Source organism: Eptatretus burgeri, chromosome 7 (genome assembly GCF_056783735.1).
Source record: "Eptatretus burgeri isolate ZD-2024b chromosome 7, Ebu_testis_v1, whole genome shotgun sequence".
Lineage (NCBI taxonomy): Eukaryota > Metazoa > Chordata > Myxini > Myxiniformes > Myxinidae > Eptatretus > Eptatretus burgeri.
The window spans coordinates 68,773,654-68,793,274 of NC_140967.1; the positions used below are offsets into that span (position 1 = coordinate 68,773,654).

Below are 19,621 nucleotides of genomic sequence, written 5' to 3' on the forward strand. Positions count from 1 at the left end.
AACCCCCTGGTGTTAATTCAGCAGCCAATGGGACTTGAACTAGTTACGCAACACACTAGGTTATTTATTTTTGGGACATGTATTCAAATGTCGCACTCAGAGATCTGGAGGTAAAACGTACGAGGGGAAACCTACACCTGCATGCCACATGGATGTTAACGACTCGCGTTGAGTCCAGCACAAGGGAGGGGGGGGGTAGTGTTACGGTTCAAGGAACCGTATGCATACAAACATACAGTTGTTCCGAAGTCAGTTATTCCGTTAAGTATATGTGTAGATGGAACCCCTCCTTGTGTTTAGTGGGAAATCAAATTGGTGCGTTGTGATGTTTTTTTTTAGTCAGATTAATAAATCTTTATATCCCCTCCATTATGAACCACAGTACCTTCCTCTCGCATGGGCTGAACAAACGCTTGTTCGCCTACTTACCCAACCGGCGACTCGCTGTCCGAGGCAAAATCCTCTTGCAGTGGTTCCTTTTTGGCGAGTCTGTACGTGTGGAGTGGGCGGGCTTCCCGGTATGGCCGAAACCCGCCCAGAAAGGGCGGCCCCATGGAAGCCCCATCCAATCAGGGCGAACAGTGACGTCTGCTTCACCAAGGCCCCTTCCCGCTGAGGTTGATCTATAAATTACGAAGTGTGCTGAGACAGTGGTCGGTTGAGGAGCATTCGGGCTGAGAGAGTCGTCGGTTGAGGAGTGTTGGGAGGCTGAGAGGGTCGGAGGGTTCGTAGTCTGGAGTGCTGAGAGGGAGAGCGAGTGAGCTGGAAAGTGAGTCATCTGGTCAGCTGGAAAGTGAGTCGTCTTGGGAGTAAGCTGGAAACCCTGATCCCCACCTCGTACTCCGCTCTACTCGACCCGGGCTCCTTCAACGACAGTCTCCACGCGGTCGGCCGTGGACCGAGCCGCACGACCATTGCCAAGTGCCACACCATGGAGCATTCCTTTCCCCGGAACTCAGGTACCGAGCACCGCAACCTCAGCTCCCTCCCTCCCTCCCTGGCTGAAAACGTGCTTTGCTATTCAACTGGGTTTATTTTGTCCGAGTGTGTGTCTCAGTGTGTGGCGCCGTCTTTAAGTATAAACTGTATAAGTTATTCGAACTTTGTAAATCTTGCCTGTATTATTCTCATGACAAGTCTGCTCTGTGTCTGCTTTATAAGTTGCTGTAAAATTGTTGCACTGCATCTCTCTCATCTTCCCCTGCACAACACCCCAATAAACCTGTTACCTCTACCACACAACCTTCCTCGCTTTATTGTAATTAAATTATTGCAGAAATGTTCCTAGTTCGTTTTTGTCTTTTCCTCCATTGGTCCAGCATGGTTTGGATCTGAGGTTAGCCGGGTCTTCATTCCCGATAATCTGTTCATTCTCGCCGGTACGTTCTTGGCGGGTCCGCTCGGCTGCATCCGAACCGGAAAGGTAGTTTGTAGTTGGTAGAGTGATCTGGTTCGGGCAAGACGTACCGAGGGCGTGGTTCCCTGGTAGACGATACCGCGTGGTTAATTAGGTAAATTGGTTCTTGACAAAAAGACCCTACGCTACGCGGTGGAGGTATTGGCGTCAACGGTCGGTTAAGTGACCCACCGCGTCACGGAATTATCCATGAGTGACGGCCTAAAATTCCGGGAGCCTGGTGGAAGACGACGTAACTTTCCCCACCTCGCGGTCGTTCTCGCCACCGGACCCCAGCCCGCAACAATATTCTTAGCCATGTCCTTCTCATACTCTCTTTTGGCTTGCCGAGTTATTTTCTTAACTTTCCCCTGTTTACTCTGATACTGATATAAAGCGACCTTAAGTCCTGTTATTTTATACCTCATAAATGCCTTCTGCTTCTCCTTTAATAGTATTCCTTATCTCATTACTCAACCACCCTGGCCTCTTTCTGCTTCTAGTTTAACACCTCATTGGAATGTTCTTTCTCTGCACTCGACACATTTGCTCCTTGAAGGTTTCCCATTTCTCTGATGCTGATTGTCCAGTTGTTAGCTTCTCACAATCTATATCACCCAACTCTCTCCTCATACCTTCAAGGTTTGCATTCCTCAAATTGAATAGCCTCATTTTACTATCCTGAACTCTAACCCTCAACAGAGTTTTTGCACACACAATGTTATGGTTACTTGATCCTAAATGCTCCCCAACCTCCACCTCCTCCACCATATTGGGATCATTACTTAAAAGGAGTTCGAACACTGCACTCCCCCTTGTGGGCTTATCCACAAACTGAGTTAAAAAGCAATCCTGGATTAAAGAAAGGAAATCCTCATCCGCTCTGCCCTTTCCTTGTTCCTGGACCCAATCTATCCCTGGCAAGTTAAAAAAACCCATAATCAATACTTTTCCCTCCCACATGCCCTTTTGAGTTCTTCATGTACTCCTCCTCCCTCCTTCCTTCACACCCAGAGCCCTATAAAAGCATCCTTCCAGTATCTTGCTCTTTTTTACAATCTCTAATCTCCACCCATACAGAATCCTCAACATTAATTCCCTCCTTAATGTCAGCCCTTTCTCATAAATGCAATGCTGTCCTTCACCCAGATAACAACTCCTCCTCCTATTCTCTCCATCCTATCACACTGATAATGCCTTGTAGCCTTCTAATCCTGTTCTCCAGTTACTCTCCTCCTTAAATAATGTCTCATTTACTACAACTATATCATACGCCTCGCTATCTACTTTGGCCTCAAGCTTTTCCATCTTATTATTCAAACTCCTGGTGATGGTAAAGAATACGTTTAATTTTTCCCTTCCTGATATTCTATTTTCCTGTCTGGCTTTACCAATCACAATTACATCATTAGTTCCTTCATCGCTTCCCCACCCTCTGCTGACCTAAAAAAAGCCTTAATTCCTTCCTCATTTCCCACTGCAAGTCTCGCTGCCCCCTTTCTATTGAGCACCAGCAAATACGACCCGCTACTTCGCTGATGGGAATAGTGAAGGTGGGGGTGGGGGGGGGAGAAAAAGAGGGGAAAGGGGGGGTGAAGAGGTGGAGTGGTGTGGGAGCGAGGAGGGGTGGGGGAAGGGAAGACAGTGTGAGGTGAGAGGAAGGGAAGGCAGACGTGCTGTGGAGCATTAATTACGATTCATACCATCTCATCAAAATGCTTCTGCATAGAATAACAATGAGGATGGAAAAAAAATAATGTCTGAAATCCATTTTCTTCCGGTCATATGATAAACATGGCCCGGAGACAACCTCTCGTCTGGACATAAATACTGCTGGGACACATCCGGAGGCAAGCACCAGGACAGAGACAGAGAGATGTGGGAGGAGGGTGCTGCACTGTATTGGGAGGGGTAGAGCAAGGATGGGACACAGCCTGGTGTATTAATTCAGCGGCCGACGGGGCTTGAACTCAGGACCCGAGGATCCCAAGCCGCCACCCTAACCACTGAGCCAATACCAAGCTGATGTTCTCCTGAGAGCATGGATACTTTACCGAAACAAACAACCAAGCAGCTTGGAGAGCGCTCGCCAAGTGGCTTAAGCACTCAAGCAAGCACTCCAATGAAACGGTTGTTAAGAAACGGCTAGTTTGGTACGCGATTTGCACACGTTAAACATACACCTCCCGGAGATTCCCAAAATGTCAAGCCACGAACGCTGACGTCTCCGGATGTTTATAAGCATTGCAATGTACCCAACAATTTGAAGCTATGATGAACAGACATTCGATAATATGAGTGAGGAAAGTGAAAACAACAACTTTATCAGCAATAAATCGTTGTGGCCTGTTCCAAGTCGAGGTAAGGTTGAGCAGGCCACTTCAGACCCCAGCGAAGTTACCCAGGAAATGACTGAAGACCCCAGACAGCGAAGTGGCTGAGGATCGCTTGATGAAGGATATAATTAAATATGGCCGTTAATTCCTCTCCTGTCGCAGTCAACGTGTGGCCCTAAATGGAGTTCTTTCATCCCCTCTTCCTGTCCAGGCTGGAGTTCCTCAAGGTTGCGTTCTGGGCCCTGTTCTTTTTCTGGTTTTCATGAATGATCTCTCCAACTCTCTGGAGAATCCTCTATATCTCTTTGCTGATGACTCCACCCTCTGCCGTACCATCGGTCATCCCTCAGACCGGCAAGCAGCAGCTTCTTCGTTCACTGCAGATCTGGATAAAATCACAAACTGGTCCAACACGTGGAACATGTCTTTCAATCCGGACAAATCTCACACTCTCACTATGTCTCTCCGAAAGGACCGTTTAGAAACCCCCCCATCCACTTTCTCAACAATCCTCTGGAAGAAGGCTTTTCCTTCAAGCTTCTGGGTCTCACTATCTGCCATGACCTTTCCTGGGAAAGCCACATTTCAAACCTCGCCTCAAAAGCCAGTCGCCGACTGGGAATCCTCCGTCGTGCAAAGTCCTTCCTCAGCCCACCTGAGCTCCTGACCACTTACAAAGCTTTCGTCCGCAGCCTGATGGAGTACTGCTCTCCCCTCTGGGCTGGTGCTCTTGCCTCCCACCTTTCTCGGCTTCACACTGTGGAAACCAAGGCATTTCGGATCATTGGCATCTCCCGCAATGAGACTGAGTCTTTGGGCCTCTCACTCTCTCACCGCAGGCTGGTCGTTGGTCTTTCTGTCTTCTACCGTCTCCTCTCCAGCCTCGCCCCCCCCCCTGCTCTCTCTGTGATGTGTCCCCATCACATTTCCGCAGGGCGCTCAAGGTCCGCCAACAACCCCCTTCTAGTAAAACTACCAAAATCACGAATCACTGCTCACCTTCACTCTTTCATTCCTCTTTTTTTCCCCACCTTTGGAATAAACTCCCTCACTCAATTCAATCCTATTCTTCCCTCCAGGCCTTCAAAACAGCTGTTCACCACCACCTATCATCCCCTATCCAAATCCTTGATCTTTTCTTCCCCCGATAATCCACCCAAGTCCACCTCCTTCAAATTCCCTGCTTTCCTTCCTGAAAGTCCCTGTAATGTCCATCTTGTATTCCCCATGTTCCCCGCCCCATCCCTCTCCCTTCCACATATTTCCTAATGTCTCTGTTCCCCACTGTTTTGTCCTTCCCACTCCCACCCCTCTTGTCTCATGCCCCCCTTGCTGTGTGTTGTGTGTTAGCTCTATCACAAGCCTCGACAAGGTATACAAAAAAAACATCTTCAAAAGGTGTGTTCTAATTAACCCAAACACCCATTTTTCGCTCTTGCACTTTCTTGGAGTTTTCTTAGTATGCATGCAAAGTTTCAGACTGATAGGTTTTATAGTTTTGGAGTTATGGAGGACACACACACACACACACACACACACACACACACACACACACACACACACACACACACACACACACACACACACACACACACACACACACACACACACCCTTTTATTAGTATAGATATGGCCATCATTCTGGAGATGCTCTGTCCCTGAAATGATTCCCACTGCCTCTTAAATGCAAAACCTTCCTCCCGTCACCATTATTGGATTTGCTATATATGCTAGATATCCCTTATTGTCGGGTTTTCCGTGTGTGTGTGTGTGTGTGTGTGTGTGTGTGTGTGTGTGTGTGTGTGTGTGTGTGTGTGTGTGTGTGTGTGTGTGTGTGTGTGTGTGTGTGTGTGTGTGTGTGTGTGTGTGTGTGTGTGTGTGTCTGCAATGCGAGGCTCCACAGCACGAACCAGCGAACCAATTTTGATGAAACTTTGCCACCAGGTGGAATATATACTGGGAATGTGTGCGTTTGAATTTCGTTGCCTAGCAACCACCCGTTGCTGTGCAGCGGCCGAAAAACCGCGTACAGTCTTTTCAATACCTGTCCTTCAGTTTTGAATGTAGAGAAACGAGACTTCGGAATTAAACACTTCGAGATATTTAGAAAATTTTACTTGAGCCGATTTTTGATTGAGGTTTTATTTTTCAAATGGTCGTCCTTCAAAAATCGGGTGTCTATTTACCGTCATTTAAGGTGTGTATACAGTGTTTGTAAGGAACTACGCCGTTGTTCCACCTTCGATCTCTCCTCGATCCAAACGTTATTGACCAAAGTGAAAAGGATCCAAAATAAATGGAATCACCGGCATTTCTGTCTTTGTGGATTTCTAATAATATGTTTATTTATTTACCGAAACGATTCCACGACCCACACACCACCTTCAATTATTTATTTATTTACCGAAAACAATCCCACGATCCACACACACCAGCCTCAATTATTTATTTATTTACTGAAAACGATTCCCCACCCACACACCACCTCCAATTATTTATTTATTTACCGAAAACGATTCCACGACTCACACTCCGCCTCCAATTATTTATTTATTTTCCATACACGATTCCACGACCCACACACCACCTGCAATTATTTATTACTTCAAGTGAGAGTGGCGTAGGAAAGTGGGCGTGGCTTATGAAAAATATTGTGTGGCTCAGGAGGTGTGGTCAAACAAGAGCATTGAGAGAAGTTTATCGGGTTTTCCGTGTGTGTGTGTGTGTGTGTGTGTGTGTGTGTGTGTGTGTGTGTGTGTGTGTGTGTGTGTGTGTGTGTGTGTGTGTGTGTGTGTGTGTGTCTCTCTGCCTGCAATGCGAGGCTCCACAGCACAAACCAGCAAACTGATTATTTTTCAAATGGTAGTCCTTCAAAAATAGGGTGTCTATTTACCGTCATTTTTTATGAGGAGTGCCAGTTGGCAAAATACGCAATACGAAAAATCTTGCCAGGCAGAGGAACAATTGTATGTGAACCAATACGTCTTGGCAATGAATCTTTGTCGGTGGATCGGTCAGAATGAATAGCATCGTATCCAGCGCTTCAATCCGAGCGAATCCCTCGTCGCTTACCGGCTTGTTCTAGCTATTGGTTGACATATTTTGCTCTGCTCATAATTTTAACAAGAAATGAAGGCGCATGAGGAGGCCATTCGGCTCATGCCTTTGCCACACTAATTCAGATTTAATAAATCCATCGATACCCCTTCCCTTCGTGTGCATCCTTTTGGCTGCTACACTGGTACTAATTTTGCCGACCTCGGAAGGATGACAGGCTGAGTCAACCCTCTGGTGTTAATTCAGCGGCAAACGAGGATTGAACTTGTGACCCAAGGATCCCAAACCACCACCCTAACCGCTAAGCCAACACCAGGTTAAATATCATGTCTATTGGTTCACGAAAAAGTAAGTGACCACTATATTCGTTATTGGTGTGTGTCTCTCTGTCTGTCTCTCTGTCTGTCTGTCTGTCCCGAGCATAGCTCCGTGGGTTTTTATCCGATCCTGATAAAAATTTTGGTGGGAGGTTTATATCATGATCTATTTGTGTTTTCCTGAGAATGGGCATGGTGTGCCCATTATGGGCGGAGCCACACCTAAAAAAACGTGTTTTTAGGGGGTAGCCGATTTCAATTTGCACCTTCTCCGAAGGGGTTTGTCGAATCTGGCAGGGGTTTCAGTATTTGGTTAGCCCAATGGCACCTGCATAGCCCCACGGAGCTCGATTTTTCATTTTCATCCCAAGGTCAAGGTCACAAGGTCACGAACTTAGAAAATTGCGAATTTTGACATAAAAATCCATCTTCTCCGAGGGGGTTTATCGAATCTGGCAGGGGTTTCGGTATTTGGTGAGCCCAATGGCACCTGCATAGCCCCACGGAGCTCGATTTTTCATTTTCATCCCAAGGTCAAGGTTACAAGGTCACGAACTTAGAAAATTGCGAATTTTTACATAAAAATCATACGACCGCCAAAACTTTGAGAGCTAGGATGACAATATTTTTTATGCATAATATTGAGGTCATTCCCCACCTAAAGTCTTGAAACCATCTTGCTCTATCTCGAACACCTTGCCCGTGGCGCCCCCTTCAAGTTTTGTTTTTACACTGATTTCATCATAGTATAGATAATCCGAGGAGTGCGAAATGCCATATAGCCTATATGACGTTGTATTGTTCCTGGAATGTTCCAGAGGAAGTTTTGCACCAAAGGTCATAATCCTTGACCTTTGACCTTTAAAGTTCACATAGGTCAAATTTTCAAAGTTGTGGGAATCGAACCGGGTTTTCGACCTTCTTCGACGAACTAACTCCAATAAGCTATAGCACATATCCTGCTTCCTTATTTTAATGTCCACAACATTGTTTTGTGACCTTTAAAGGCTATGCAAAGGTCAAATTTTGAAAGTTGTTGAACGAAACTGGGTTTTTGACATTTTGCAGCTAATAACCTGTCACTCTACCACATAATGTTGATCATTTTTATAACTTGGTCAAAAATTATCACATTGTCTCATCCTTGACTTCTGAAACAATCTACATCGTCAAATACCGCTCGTGAACCATTGTCATCTTCAGACTTGTATCATTTCTTAATCTTGGGAGAATCCCAAAAAACATGACCTCACAACCCTTTGCTTTCAGTCACTTACTCAATATCCTGTATCTAAGTTTCAAAACCTCTGAGTAAACTTTCCCTCAATCATTTGCTTCTCGGTGTACCACAACTAACTCCTTCTGACCGTCACCTGATACGATGTCATTTACCCTTCCTTCAATATCCCGAACTCCTGCTCCTTCAAAACTGCAAAGAGCACGATGTCTATGATCCTTCCTGCAGAAAAATGACATTGAAAGACATATTCCAAGTGTTTCACCATCTTGTGATTTTTGTCAAGGTCTGAAGAGAGGGAAGAGGCTGCAGCCTTCCTGTCTGAAGGATACGGGATGTCACGGCAGAGGGTGGAGTCATCAGCAAATACATAATGAGGATTTTCCAGAGATTCAGAGAGATCGTTTATGAAGATCAGGACTAGGACTGGGCCGAGGACACTGCCTTGGGGTACTCCAGCTTTAACAGGGAGAGCATATGAAAGGATTTTTTTTTGAGAGCCACATGTTGGCTAAGGCAGTAGAGGAAGTCAGTAAGCCATGTGGAGTTGGCCATGGATGCCACATGTGGAGAGTTTGTGGATTAAGGCAGGATGCCAGACTGTATCAAGAGCACGAGATATGTCCAGAGAAACGTCCCTGATCTCATGTCTAATATTGAGGGCCTCTATGCAATGATGGGTGAGGAGATGCAGCATGTTCAAGGTGGAGTGACCTGGTCTGAAACCAAATTGGGGATCTGAGACGATGATGTTTGAGAAAAGGAATGATTTCATATCAACTGTGATGGATTCCATGACCTTGCTGAGGATTGGAAGTAAGCAGAGAGGCTTATCTACATCCTTGCATCATATGCAATTCGATTTTCTTTCCCCCCCCCCTCATTTAACATGGATTGTTTTCTATACTGTTGAGGAAGGTTATGAATGTTTTGGCATTTGTTTCACACGTTTTTTTAATTTCTTTTAATTTTTATTGTTTTGAATCAATACAACTGCCTTTTGAAAAATCAATTGCTGCTTTCATGAAACAATGATTAATGGTGCTGTTCATTTGTTTATCTCCCAGATGGAGTTGCACCAATGGAGGCACAGCCTTCAGCTACAAGATTGTAATCTTGACGATCCGATGCAACAAAAAGACAATCAAAAGCAACAAAAACATCACTCAATGGTGAAACAAGAGCGACAATCAGAGCTGCAGGATCATGGGGGCCGGCTGGAGCTGCATGAGCGTGGGAGCCTGCCGGGGCAACAGGAGGGTGGGGGCCTGTCTCGGCCACAGGAGCTCGGTGGTCGGCAGGAGCCGCCTGAGCTCGGTGGTCGGCCGGAGCCGCCTGAGCTCGGTGGTCGGCCGGAGCCGCCTGAGCTCGGTGGTCGGCCGGAGCCGCCTGAGCTCGGTGGTCGGCCGGAGCCGCCTGAGCTCGGTGGTCGGCCGGAGCCGCCTGAGCTCGGTGGTCGGCCGGAGCCGCCTGAGCTCGGTGGTCGGCCTGTGCTCGGTGGTCGGCCAGAGCCGCCTGAACTCGGTGGTCGGCCGGAGCCGCCTGAACTCGGTGGTCAGCCGGAGCCGCCTGAGCTCTGTGGTCGGCCTGAGCCGCCTGAGCTCAGTGGTCGGCTGGAGCCGCCTGAGCTCGATGGTCGGCCGGAGCCGCTGGAGCTCAGTGGTCGGTCGGAGCCGCAGGAACATGAGGGCTGTGCAGAGCTTCATCGTCAGGGAAGACAGAGGCAGCTTCTACTCCGAGAACAGCAGCGGCAGCTGCATCGGCGTGAACAGCAACAGGGCCTAGGAGATCAGCAGCAGCAGCAGCAAGGGCAACAGCTACTTGATGAAGAACAACACTGGCTTCTGCGGCAACTAGATGAGGAACAGAAATGGTTGGTGCGACAATTAAAACATCATCAGAGGGAATTGAATCGACATAAGGACCAGCAGCAGACATCTGGACAACAAAAACATCAGCAAAATCAGGAGCATCAACTGAAGGAGGAGAATGAGGAGCCACTGCAACCAATGCAGCAAAGAAATAAGGAGGGGCTTTTAGAGCAGGAACACAAACAGGAATTGTGTCAACAGCAGGAGCAATTGCATGGAAATAATCAACAAGAGCAGGAGCAGAAACACGCACTGCTAGCACTGCAACCGCAAGAGCAGCAGCACCTGTCTCGACCGCAAGAACAGCAGCAGCAGCGGCATCATGGTTCAACAGCACTGCAAGAACAAGAGCAAGAGCAAGAACAGCAACACGATACACGATCACTGCAAGAGCAGGAGCAGCATCAAGAGATGCTACCACAAAGGCAGGAGCAGCAGTGGTCACAAGAGCAGCAGCACAGGCTGATGTTACAGGAGCAGAACCTCGGACCACCATCGCAAGAGCAGGCGCTGCACTTCAAGCTACCACTGCAAGAGCATGGGCCGCAACTACAAGACCAGGAGTTCCGTCATGAACCACCACCACATGACGATGACCAGGAGCAGCAGCTGGAGATGCAAGCACTTCAACATTGTCCACATCAAGTGGAGCTAGGTTTGCAACAACAGGAGCAGCAAGAGCCACAGCCACAAAAGCAACAGCAGGTCATACACCAAGTGCAGCAGCAAATGGTACAGCATCAAGAAGTGTGGCAACAGAGGCAAATACGACAGGAGCTGCATCAACAAGGACAGCAGCAAATAGTTGAGCAGGATGGACAGCATCAGAGATTGTGGCTGCAGAAGTCCCAAAAGCAGATTGTGAGAAAACAAAGCGAGCCATTTGAAGTTTGGCAGGAAGGATTACGAATGAGCTGGCTTCAGCAACAAAGACAGCTCATTCAAGAAGAGGATGAGTTGCCTCAGTTGAAGGAACCAAAACGGGAAGAGCTACAAAATCAACATTTGCAGTGGCCGCAAGAGCAGGTACACTTACCGACAATGCAGACCCCAAAAGATTGGGAGCAGCTCCCAATGACACAGACCCCACAAAAGCAGGAGCAGCTGCTGACGATGCGAGACTCAAAAGAGCGGGAGTTACTACCAACGACTCGGGGCCTGCACGAGCGGGAGTTACCGCCGACGACTCTGGGCCTGCTTGAGCGGGAGTTGCTGCCGACGTCTCTGGGCCCGCTTCAGCGGGAACTGCTGCCGACGTCTCGGGGCCCATTTGAGCAGGAATTCCTGCAGACGACTCAGGGCCTGCTTGAGCGGGAGTTGCTGCCGATGACGCGGGAGTTGCTGCCGCCGACTCAGGGTCCGCTTGAGCGGGAGTTGCTGCCAGTGACTCGGGGCCCACTTGAGCGGAAGTTGCTGCCGGCGACTTGCGGCCCACTTGAGCGGGAGTTGCTGCCGGCGACTCGGGACCCACTTGAGCGGGAGTTGCTGCCGACGACTCGGGGCCCACTTGAACGAGAGTTGCTGCCGACGACTCAGGGCCCGCTTGGGCGGGAGTTGCTGCCGACGACTCGGGGCCCGCTTGAGCGGGAGTTGCTGCCGACGACTCGGGGCCCGCTTGGGCAGGAGTTGCTGCCGACGACTCGTGGCCCGCTTGAGCGGGAGTTGCTGCCGACGACTCGGGGCCCGCTTGGGCGGGAGTTACTGCCGACGACTCGGGGCCCGCTTGGGCGGGAGTTGCTGCCGACGACTCGGGGCCCGCTTGAGCGGGAGTTGCTGCCGACGACTCGGGGCCCGCTTGGGCGGGAGTTGCTGCCGACAACTCGGGGCCCGCTTAAGCGGAATTTGCTGCCGATAACACGGAATCTGCTTATGACAAAGCATGACCAACAAGAGAGGCAGCCACTGCCGGTGACAGATGACACTCAAGAGCAGCAGCCATGGCCGATGACACAGAACTCACAAAAACAGCAGCCATTGCCGACGATGCTGAATCCGCAAGAGCGGGAGCTACTGCTGACATTGCGAGACCAACAAGAACGGAGGCACCTACCACATGCCCTGGACCTACGGGAGCAGGAGCAGCTGAGGACGATGTGTGACCTGCTAAAGCGGGAGCGGCTGACGAAGACTCAGGACCCGCAGGAGCGGGAGCAGCTTTCGATGAGGTTGGACCTGCAAGAGCGGGGGCACCTTCAGCCAAAACAGAGCCGACAACATTTTGAACAACATAAAGTGCAGAAGATGCAACAGCTCCAACAGAAGTTCCTCAATGTTCAGAGAAATGATAGAAGATCTAGAACCCTTCAGAATATCTTGGTTGAAATCGGCCTGGATTTTTGCAAAAAATTCATTGAGGTAAGAAAGTATCTCACAAGTTTTTCTGGTATTGTATTTGAAAGGAATTTAAATGCTACCAGTGTGACTCCTGCAATGTGTTGCAGAACAAGCAAGATGAAAAGATTATACAGTTGCACTTTGAGAATACAGACTGGAACCTCATGGCTTGTCAACAATCAAAGAAATCTGTCTTGGGAAAAGACGTAAGAATTTGCACTCTTGACATGATGTAGACCTTTTCACTTGGACAAGTTATTGTTTGAAAGATTTTGTCAATGGTCACGTGACATGTTCTTCTTCTTGCGTATGGCAGCTTAGTTGCCATGGTAGCTATCATTACTTGGAAGCGTGACTGTGTTGCTGATGCAGTGCCCCTCTACCAGTACACAATGGTACTCATTTTGCCGACCTCGGAAGGATGACAGGCTGAGTCAACCCCCTGGTCTATTAATTCAGCGGCCAACGGGGCTTGAACTCAGGACCCTAGGATCCCAAGCCGCCACTCTCACCACGACGCGAACACCAGGCTCCACGTGATATGATGAAATTTGTTCATTATATCAGCTCTTGGGGTGTGTGGAGCTTGTGCTTTGAAGATAGACATTTTATCACTTTTCGATATTCAAATATTGCTCAAGTTCCCACTTTTTTATTTTTTATTTTTTATATCTGAAGCAGGTACTTTGGTCAACCAGTGAGGAAATGAAATCAGGATCCTGGAAGTTACAGATTAAAATCTGACAATGTGGGAATCCAGCTGAAAGACAGCAGTATGTGGAATAAAAAAAAAATCGTTAATTTGTTTTTTAAATAATTAACTTTTCTGAGAATATCATTGGGTCCAAAAATTTATGTCACTCATGGAGATAACTTCCCAACTGGATTGTGTCACAGAGAGGGTAACAATAGTTGGTTGACAATGGAGGTAACAATATTCCTGTCCCACTTGGTCTGGTCTTGCCTATTTATGCTATGAATGACCTTGGTTGATCCTTGCATGACTCAAAGCAACTTGGGATGGGCACTAACATGTTGCATATAAGGGATACCACTGCTCATATCCCTCTAACATTAAAGAGGTGTTATTTTTAGCGGGGAAAAAAAGACATCAGAGACGTTCAGATTCTGAATCTATTCCTTATTAAACCGCAATGGTAAAAGCTCTCAAACCCCAGCCAGGAATGATGTGCTTCACCAAAAAGCTCTAATTTGGTCTCATCTGACCCCAGGACATTCTCCCAGAAGGATTTTGGCTTGTTCAGGTGTGTTTTGGCAAACTCCAGTTGGGCTTTCTTTTGTCTTTCTCTCAGAAGTGGGATCCTCCTGGGTCTTCTACCATAGAACCCCCTGTCATTGAGTTGGCGACGGATGGTGCGATCTGAAACTGTCGTACCTTGTGTCTGAAGGCTAGCTTGAATCTGTTTCACAGTTGATCAAGGTGATTTCTCCAGCATTCGGACAATCCTTCGCTGCAATTTTCGATCAAGTCTTCTCTTGCGACTACGTCCACGGAGGTTGGCTGCAGTGCCATGGGCCTTAAACTTCCTGATAACATTGTGTATGGTGGACACAAGAACATCAATGTCTCTGGAGATGGACTTGTAGCCTTGAGATTGTCCATGCTTGGCTACAATTTCGTGTCTGACCTCCTCAGACAATTCTCTGTTTTTTTTTTCTTTTCTCCATGCTCATTGCAGGACACACAGTGACACAAAACAGCAGAATGACTCCTTTTCTCTATTCAAACTGGTTGAATGAGTGATATTTATATTGCAGGCACTTGCAACTCACCAAAAGTGAGTTGAATTCTAAAGTCAAGGAGAATCACCTGCTTGAAATCTAAATATTTCTAACAACTTATAAATGGTGCCAATAATATTGTCTGGGCCATTTTAGTATTTCTGTGTAGAAATAGCAAAGATTTTGTAAATCTTTGAAATTTTGAAAATTGTAATGTAAAAATTGTAATTTGAAAAATGTAAATTTTGAAATTTCAACAATTTTCTGGAAGAAGTGGTGCATTATTTTTAAAAATTGCAGCGGTGCCAATATTTTTGGCCATGACAGTATGTTGGAAAGTCCATTGGGACCATACTCTGTACAGAGCGTTGGTGCTGCCGAAGCAGTCTCCTTGGCTATTGGGCACAATCCTGGACAGGTCGCCACTCTGACGCAGGATACTTGAATGACTCGGTCATCCCAGCAAGCTGGTACTCATTTTGCCGACCTCGGAAGGATGGCAGGCTGAGTCAACCCCCTGGTGAATTAATTCAGCGGGCAACGAGGCTTGAACTCAGGACCCTCGGATCCCAAGCCGCCACCCTAACCACTGAGCCAACACCAGGCTACATGTTGGACAAGATGGTTCTAACTTTGGTCTAACTCAAGAGTTAGATATTGATTTGTCAAATTATGATACAAAGGTGGACAGAAATGTAGTATAACCAAAAATATTAATATGAAAAATGCTTATAAATTTATAAATCATCCAAGCCCTTCAGACGTGAATGACTTGATGAGATTAAGTGATTTATCACAACATAAGTATATTAAAAATCATTAAATATAACGGCTATGTATTCCAAAGATACAGAAATGTTAATTTTATCTCTGGGTCATACAGAATTCACAGTTCCAAATTTTATAAAGAAGGGCATGTAATTTTTATGAGAATAGAACCTTGGGGATAAGATATGAATGATTTAGGGTATAATTGGTCATTTAAAATAAACCTACAAGACCTGAAAGAATTTAATCAGTCTCGCAAAGAAGAATATTATCCATTTGGTGGAGCTAATGAGATTTGTGGAAGCACTGTGGGCAAACAACAAATAACGGAATTTAATGTGGCTAAAATCAATAATGGTTTTGCCATAGTTTATGTCATGAAAACACAAAACAGGAATTTACATAATAAGTAAGGGAATACAAACTGATTTAGCAATAGGAAGGTTGGGGATGTATTACCTGTCATCATATTAATCTGTCATATATTTCTGATACATAAACGACAGCAATAAGTTTTCAAGAAAATTATCATTTCTGTGTGCAAGCATAACGACAACAAAAGCGTATTAGGTATTTTAATAAATATGTTCTCCAACATAAAACTGGGGGGTTTTCATTAAAAGATTGGTTTTATACTGATGTTAACAAACCAACAAGTTTGGATTTAACTCAGATGTTAAATAATTTTGAAAAGGTTTTTATGTTGATAAAACACAAAGTTCTTTTCGAAATGCAGAAGAGATTTTATTGGTTTCCTGTTGTAAAATAAATTATTTTGGATACAGGAATATCAAGAAATCCAGATGAATATATGTATGATATTCTATGGGGGAGATGATTCAAGGGTTGCAAGGGATGAGGAAGGAGTTGAAGAAAATGAGGCAAGGGAGAAGGAGGAGAAGTAGGGGAGGAGAGAGAATGAGAGAGAGAATGAGAGAATGAATTTTTTTTTTAATGGAAACCAGTGAGATAAGAAAAAGTTTTGAGGTATTACAGAAAAAAAATGAATCTCAACACACTGAGGAAAACAAAGAATTAACAAGTCGAGTAAAAATATGTGTAAACAAAACAGCCGTTTTTACAGCCATTTTCCCCTGCTGAGCAGGGGTTAGCTTTTTTTCTTTTTCTTGAGGTAATGTTTTATGGCCGGATGCCCTTCCTGACACCAACCCTGGTCGCCTCTTATGACGCACAGGGATATGGTACACCTATTCTAACCGGGGCATACACCAGGACCAGTACACTGGTATTCATTTCGCTGACCTCGGATGGATGACTGGCTGAGTCTACCCCCTGGTGTTAATTCAGCAGCCAATGGGGCTCAAACTCAGGACCTTGGGATCCAAACCCAGCCACCCTAACCACTAAGCCAACAACAGGCTAGTGAAAATGTGTCAAGATTATTAATATTAACATCAGTTTCAGGGAGTCGATTTAAATGAGAAAGTGGCGATAAAGAAGAGGAAGAAGGAAAAGATGATATTATTGATGATGTTGGTGATGTTGACCTTTGTTAAAGTTTTACATTCCCCACCCCCTAAATAAATGGAGGAGAGAGTTAAGGCATTTCTCAGAATTATTTGTGTTTAAAAATTAAGATTCAAATGTACTCAACATTAAGATTCAAACTACAAAGATTTTCGCACTCAGTATGAATTTTTCTCATAAATAAATACAATGACAATAATTTCTTGTCTCAAATGTAAAGGTAACACCGATACCAAACATATCACATATGTTAAAAGTAAAAATAATAGGGTTATACAAAAAGTGATATGTTCGGTGTGTGGCTCTAAAAAGAGTTAATTTATCTCCAAACAAAAGCGTGGGGGAGATATACAAAAGTTTTTCTTGGGGAGTAAATTTACAACTGGAATACTGGGGGAATTGTATCTACTGGGGTATTCTTTCTGTGGTCCAGGTACAAACTTGGATAAAAGATTAGATGAGGCTAACAATCCTAAACTTTGGTCTAAATTGGGTTGATGAAGTGTGTATGAAGCATGATATTGATTATGGAAATAGCCCAACGTTGGAAGAAAACCACAAAACCGATAGAGAAATGTTGTATAATTTGTCTTTAATACAAAATCCAACATTGAGAGAAAAAGTTGATCGGTTCATCATGAAGAAGATGATGTGCTTTATTGAGACTTTGGCTTGGTAATTCAAAAAACTTTTAAACTCTTATAATGTCATTAAGATTGAAGAGCAATTAGCTAATTAATTACATAAACCAATAATCACAAACTTTAAAAGAAGGAAGGTTTATTCAACAAGGGTTGATTACATTTGGTCTGCTGATTGAATTGAACTCAATAATGATAAGGGATACAAGTATGCTTTCAACGTTATTGATTTGAGGAGTAGATATGCGTGGGTTGTTCCTTTGAAAAATAAAAGAGGTTGTACTCTTATGTTAGCCTTCCAACAGATATTTCATAAAAGCAAAAGGAAACCAAAGAAGTTATGGACTGATGAGGGAACAGAGTTCTACAACAAAACATTTATGAATTTTCTGAAAGATAATGGTATTACATTATACAGCACCTTTAATGAAGGAAAGGCAGTTGTTATTGAGTGTTTTAATTGCACTTTGAAAGAGAGACTACACAAAAAATTCACAATTGTCAGTTCTCAACAATGGGTATCTTGAATTTAGGACATTGTAGATAATTACAATACAGTTAATAACAAAATCAAAACCATCGGAAAGATTTACAAAAATAACATACAAAAAGGAGATTAATCTGAAAAATCATAAGTTTAAGGTTGGTGATGTCAGAAGAATATATCGGTGGAAATCACAATTTGAGAGTTATACAAAGAGCTGGACTATTGTACTTTTTAAAATTGTTGATGTAATAGATACAGTTCCTTGGACTTTAAAATTTTATGATTTCAAGAGAGAATAAATGTTGGGTTCATTTTATTCAAAACACAAAAACTAAGCAAATAATACCCTTGAAAGCAATGTTAGCACTTCACAGTACTCCACTTATACACCTCTGTGGAGTATAGCAGGGGGCATCCACTGAGGTATTAAACTAATAAATAAACAATACTATATATACTATGTGTAATGGGGGACATTTTGAGATCTGTGAACCCCAAACACTGAATAATCAGTCCAGGCTTAACTTTTGTTTGTTGGTATGTGTGAGTGAGAAACTATAGAGCAGGGAGCATAATCAACCTGAACCCTAACATAAATCCAAAACTCTGACCCTCACATTCAAAATCCCAACCCATCCCTAACCCTCACATTTAAAATCCTTAACACTCACATTTAAAATCCTTAACCCTCACATTCAAAATCCCAACCGAAACCCATCCGTAATCCTCACATTCAAAATCCCATCCCAAACCCTTACATTTAAAACCTCAACCCATCCCAAACCCTCGTTCAAAAACCCAACCTGATCCCAGCCCGAACACATCCCTAACCCTCACGTTCAAAATCCCAACCCGAACCTATCTCTTACCCTCACATGCAAAATCTCAACCCGAACCTATCTCTTACCCTCGCATGCAAAATCCCAACCCGAACCCATCCCTAATCTTGACATTTAAAATCCCAACCTATCCCCAACCCATCTACAGATATGTATATATAGGTATATATATGAATATGTCTTCTTCTTTCTGCTGCTCCCGTTAGGGGTCGCCACAGCGGATCAACCGTCTCCATTTCGCTCTGTCCTCCACATCTTCCATTGACACTCCAACCACCCGCATGTCCGGCCTCACCGCATCCATGAACCTCTTCTTGGGCCTTCCTCTTCTCTTCCTGCCTGGCGGCTCCATCTTCAGCATCCTTCTCCCGATAAACTCCGCTTCCCTCCTGCGCACATGTCCAAACCATCTCAATCTCGCCTCTCTCACTTTGTCTCCAAACCGTCCTACCTGCGCAGTCCCTCGAATATACTCATTCCTTATCCTGTCCATCCTCGTCGCTCCCAACGAGAATTGCAGCATCTTTAACTCTGCCACCTCCAGTTCCACTTCCTGTCTTTTTTTGTTAGCACCACCGCCTCCAAACCATACAACGTAGCTGGTCTCACTACCGTCTTGTATACTTTCCCCTTCACTCTTGCCCCTACCCTTCTGTCACAAATCACTCCTTCAACTCTTCTCCACCCACTCCATCCTACCTGCACTCTCTTTTTACTTCTCTCCCACACTCTCTGTTACTTTGGACAGTTGATCCCAAGTATTTAAACCCATCCACCTTCCCCACCTCAACTCCTTGCAACCGCACCATACCACCACCCTCTCTCTCATTTACGTGCATGTACTCCGTCTTACTCCTACTGACTATCATTCCCCTTCTCTCCAGTGCGTACCTCCACCTCTCAAGGCTCGCCTCAGCCTGCTTCCTACTCTTCCTACAGATCATGATGTCATCCGCGAACATCATAGTCCATGGAGACTCCAGTCTGATCTCGTCCGTCAACCTGTCCTCATTTTGGTATATATATATATCATTTTCCTGACATTGACTGCCACTACGCGTTCAGGGAATTAACTGGCTTTAAAGCCGATAAAGTGATAATCTGGTC

General features: G+C 45.2%; 1 protein-coding gene across 5 annotated transcripts in view; it reads left to right on the top strand.

The window, feature by feature from the left end:
• Positions 1–19,621, top strand: part of LOC147023483 (uncharacterized) — a 134,211-nt gene that overhangs the window by 67,532 nt on the left and 47,058 nt on the right. For all 5 annotated transcript variants that reach the window (XM_085888928.1, XM_085888926.1, XM_085888927.1 and 2 more), the window contains 2 exons: positions 9,411–12,569; positions 12,656–12,754. In XM_085888928.1, coding sequence (XP_085745054.1) covers positions 9,411–12,569; positions 12,656–12,754 — 3,258 coding nt within the window. The remainder of the gene's footprint in view (positions 1–9,410; positions 12,570–12,655; positions 12,755–19,621) is intronic.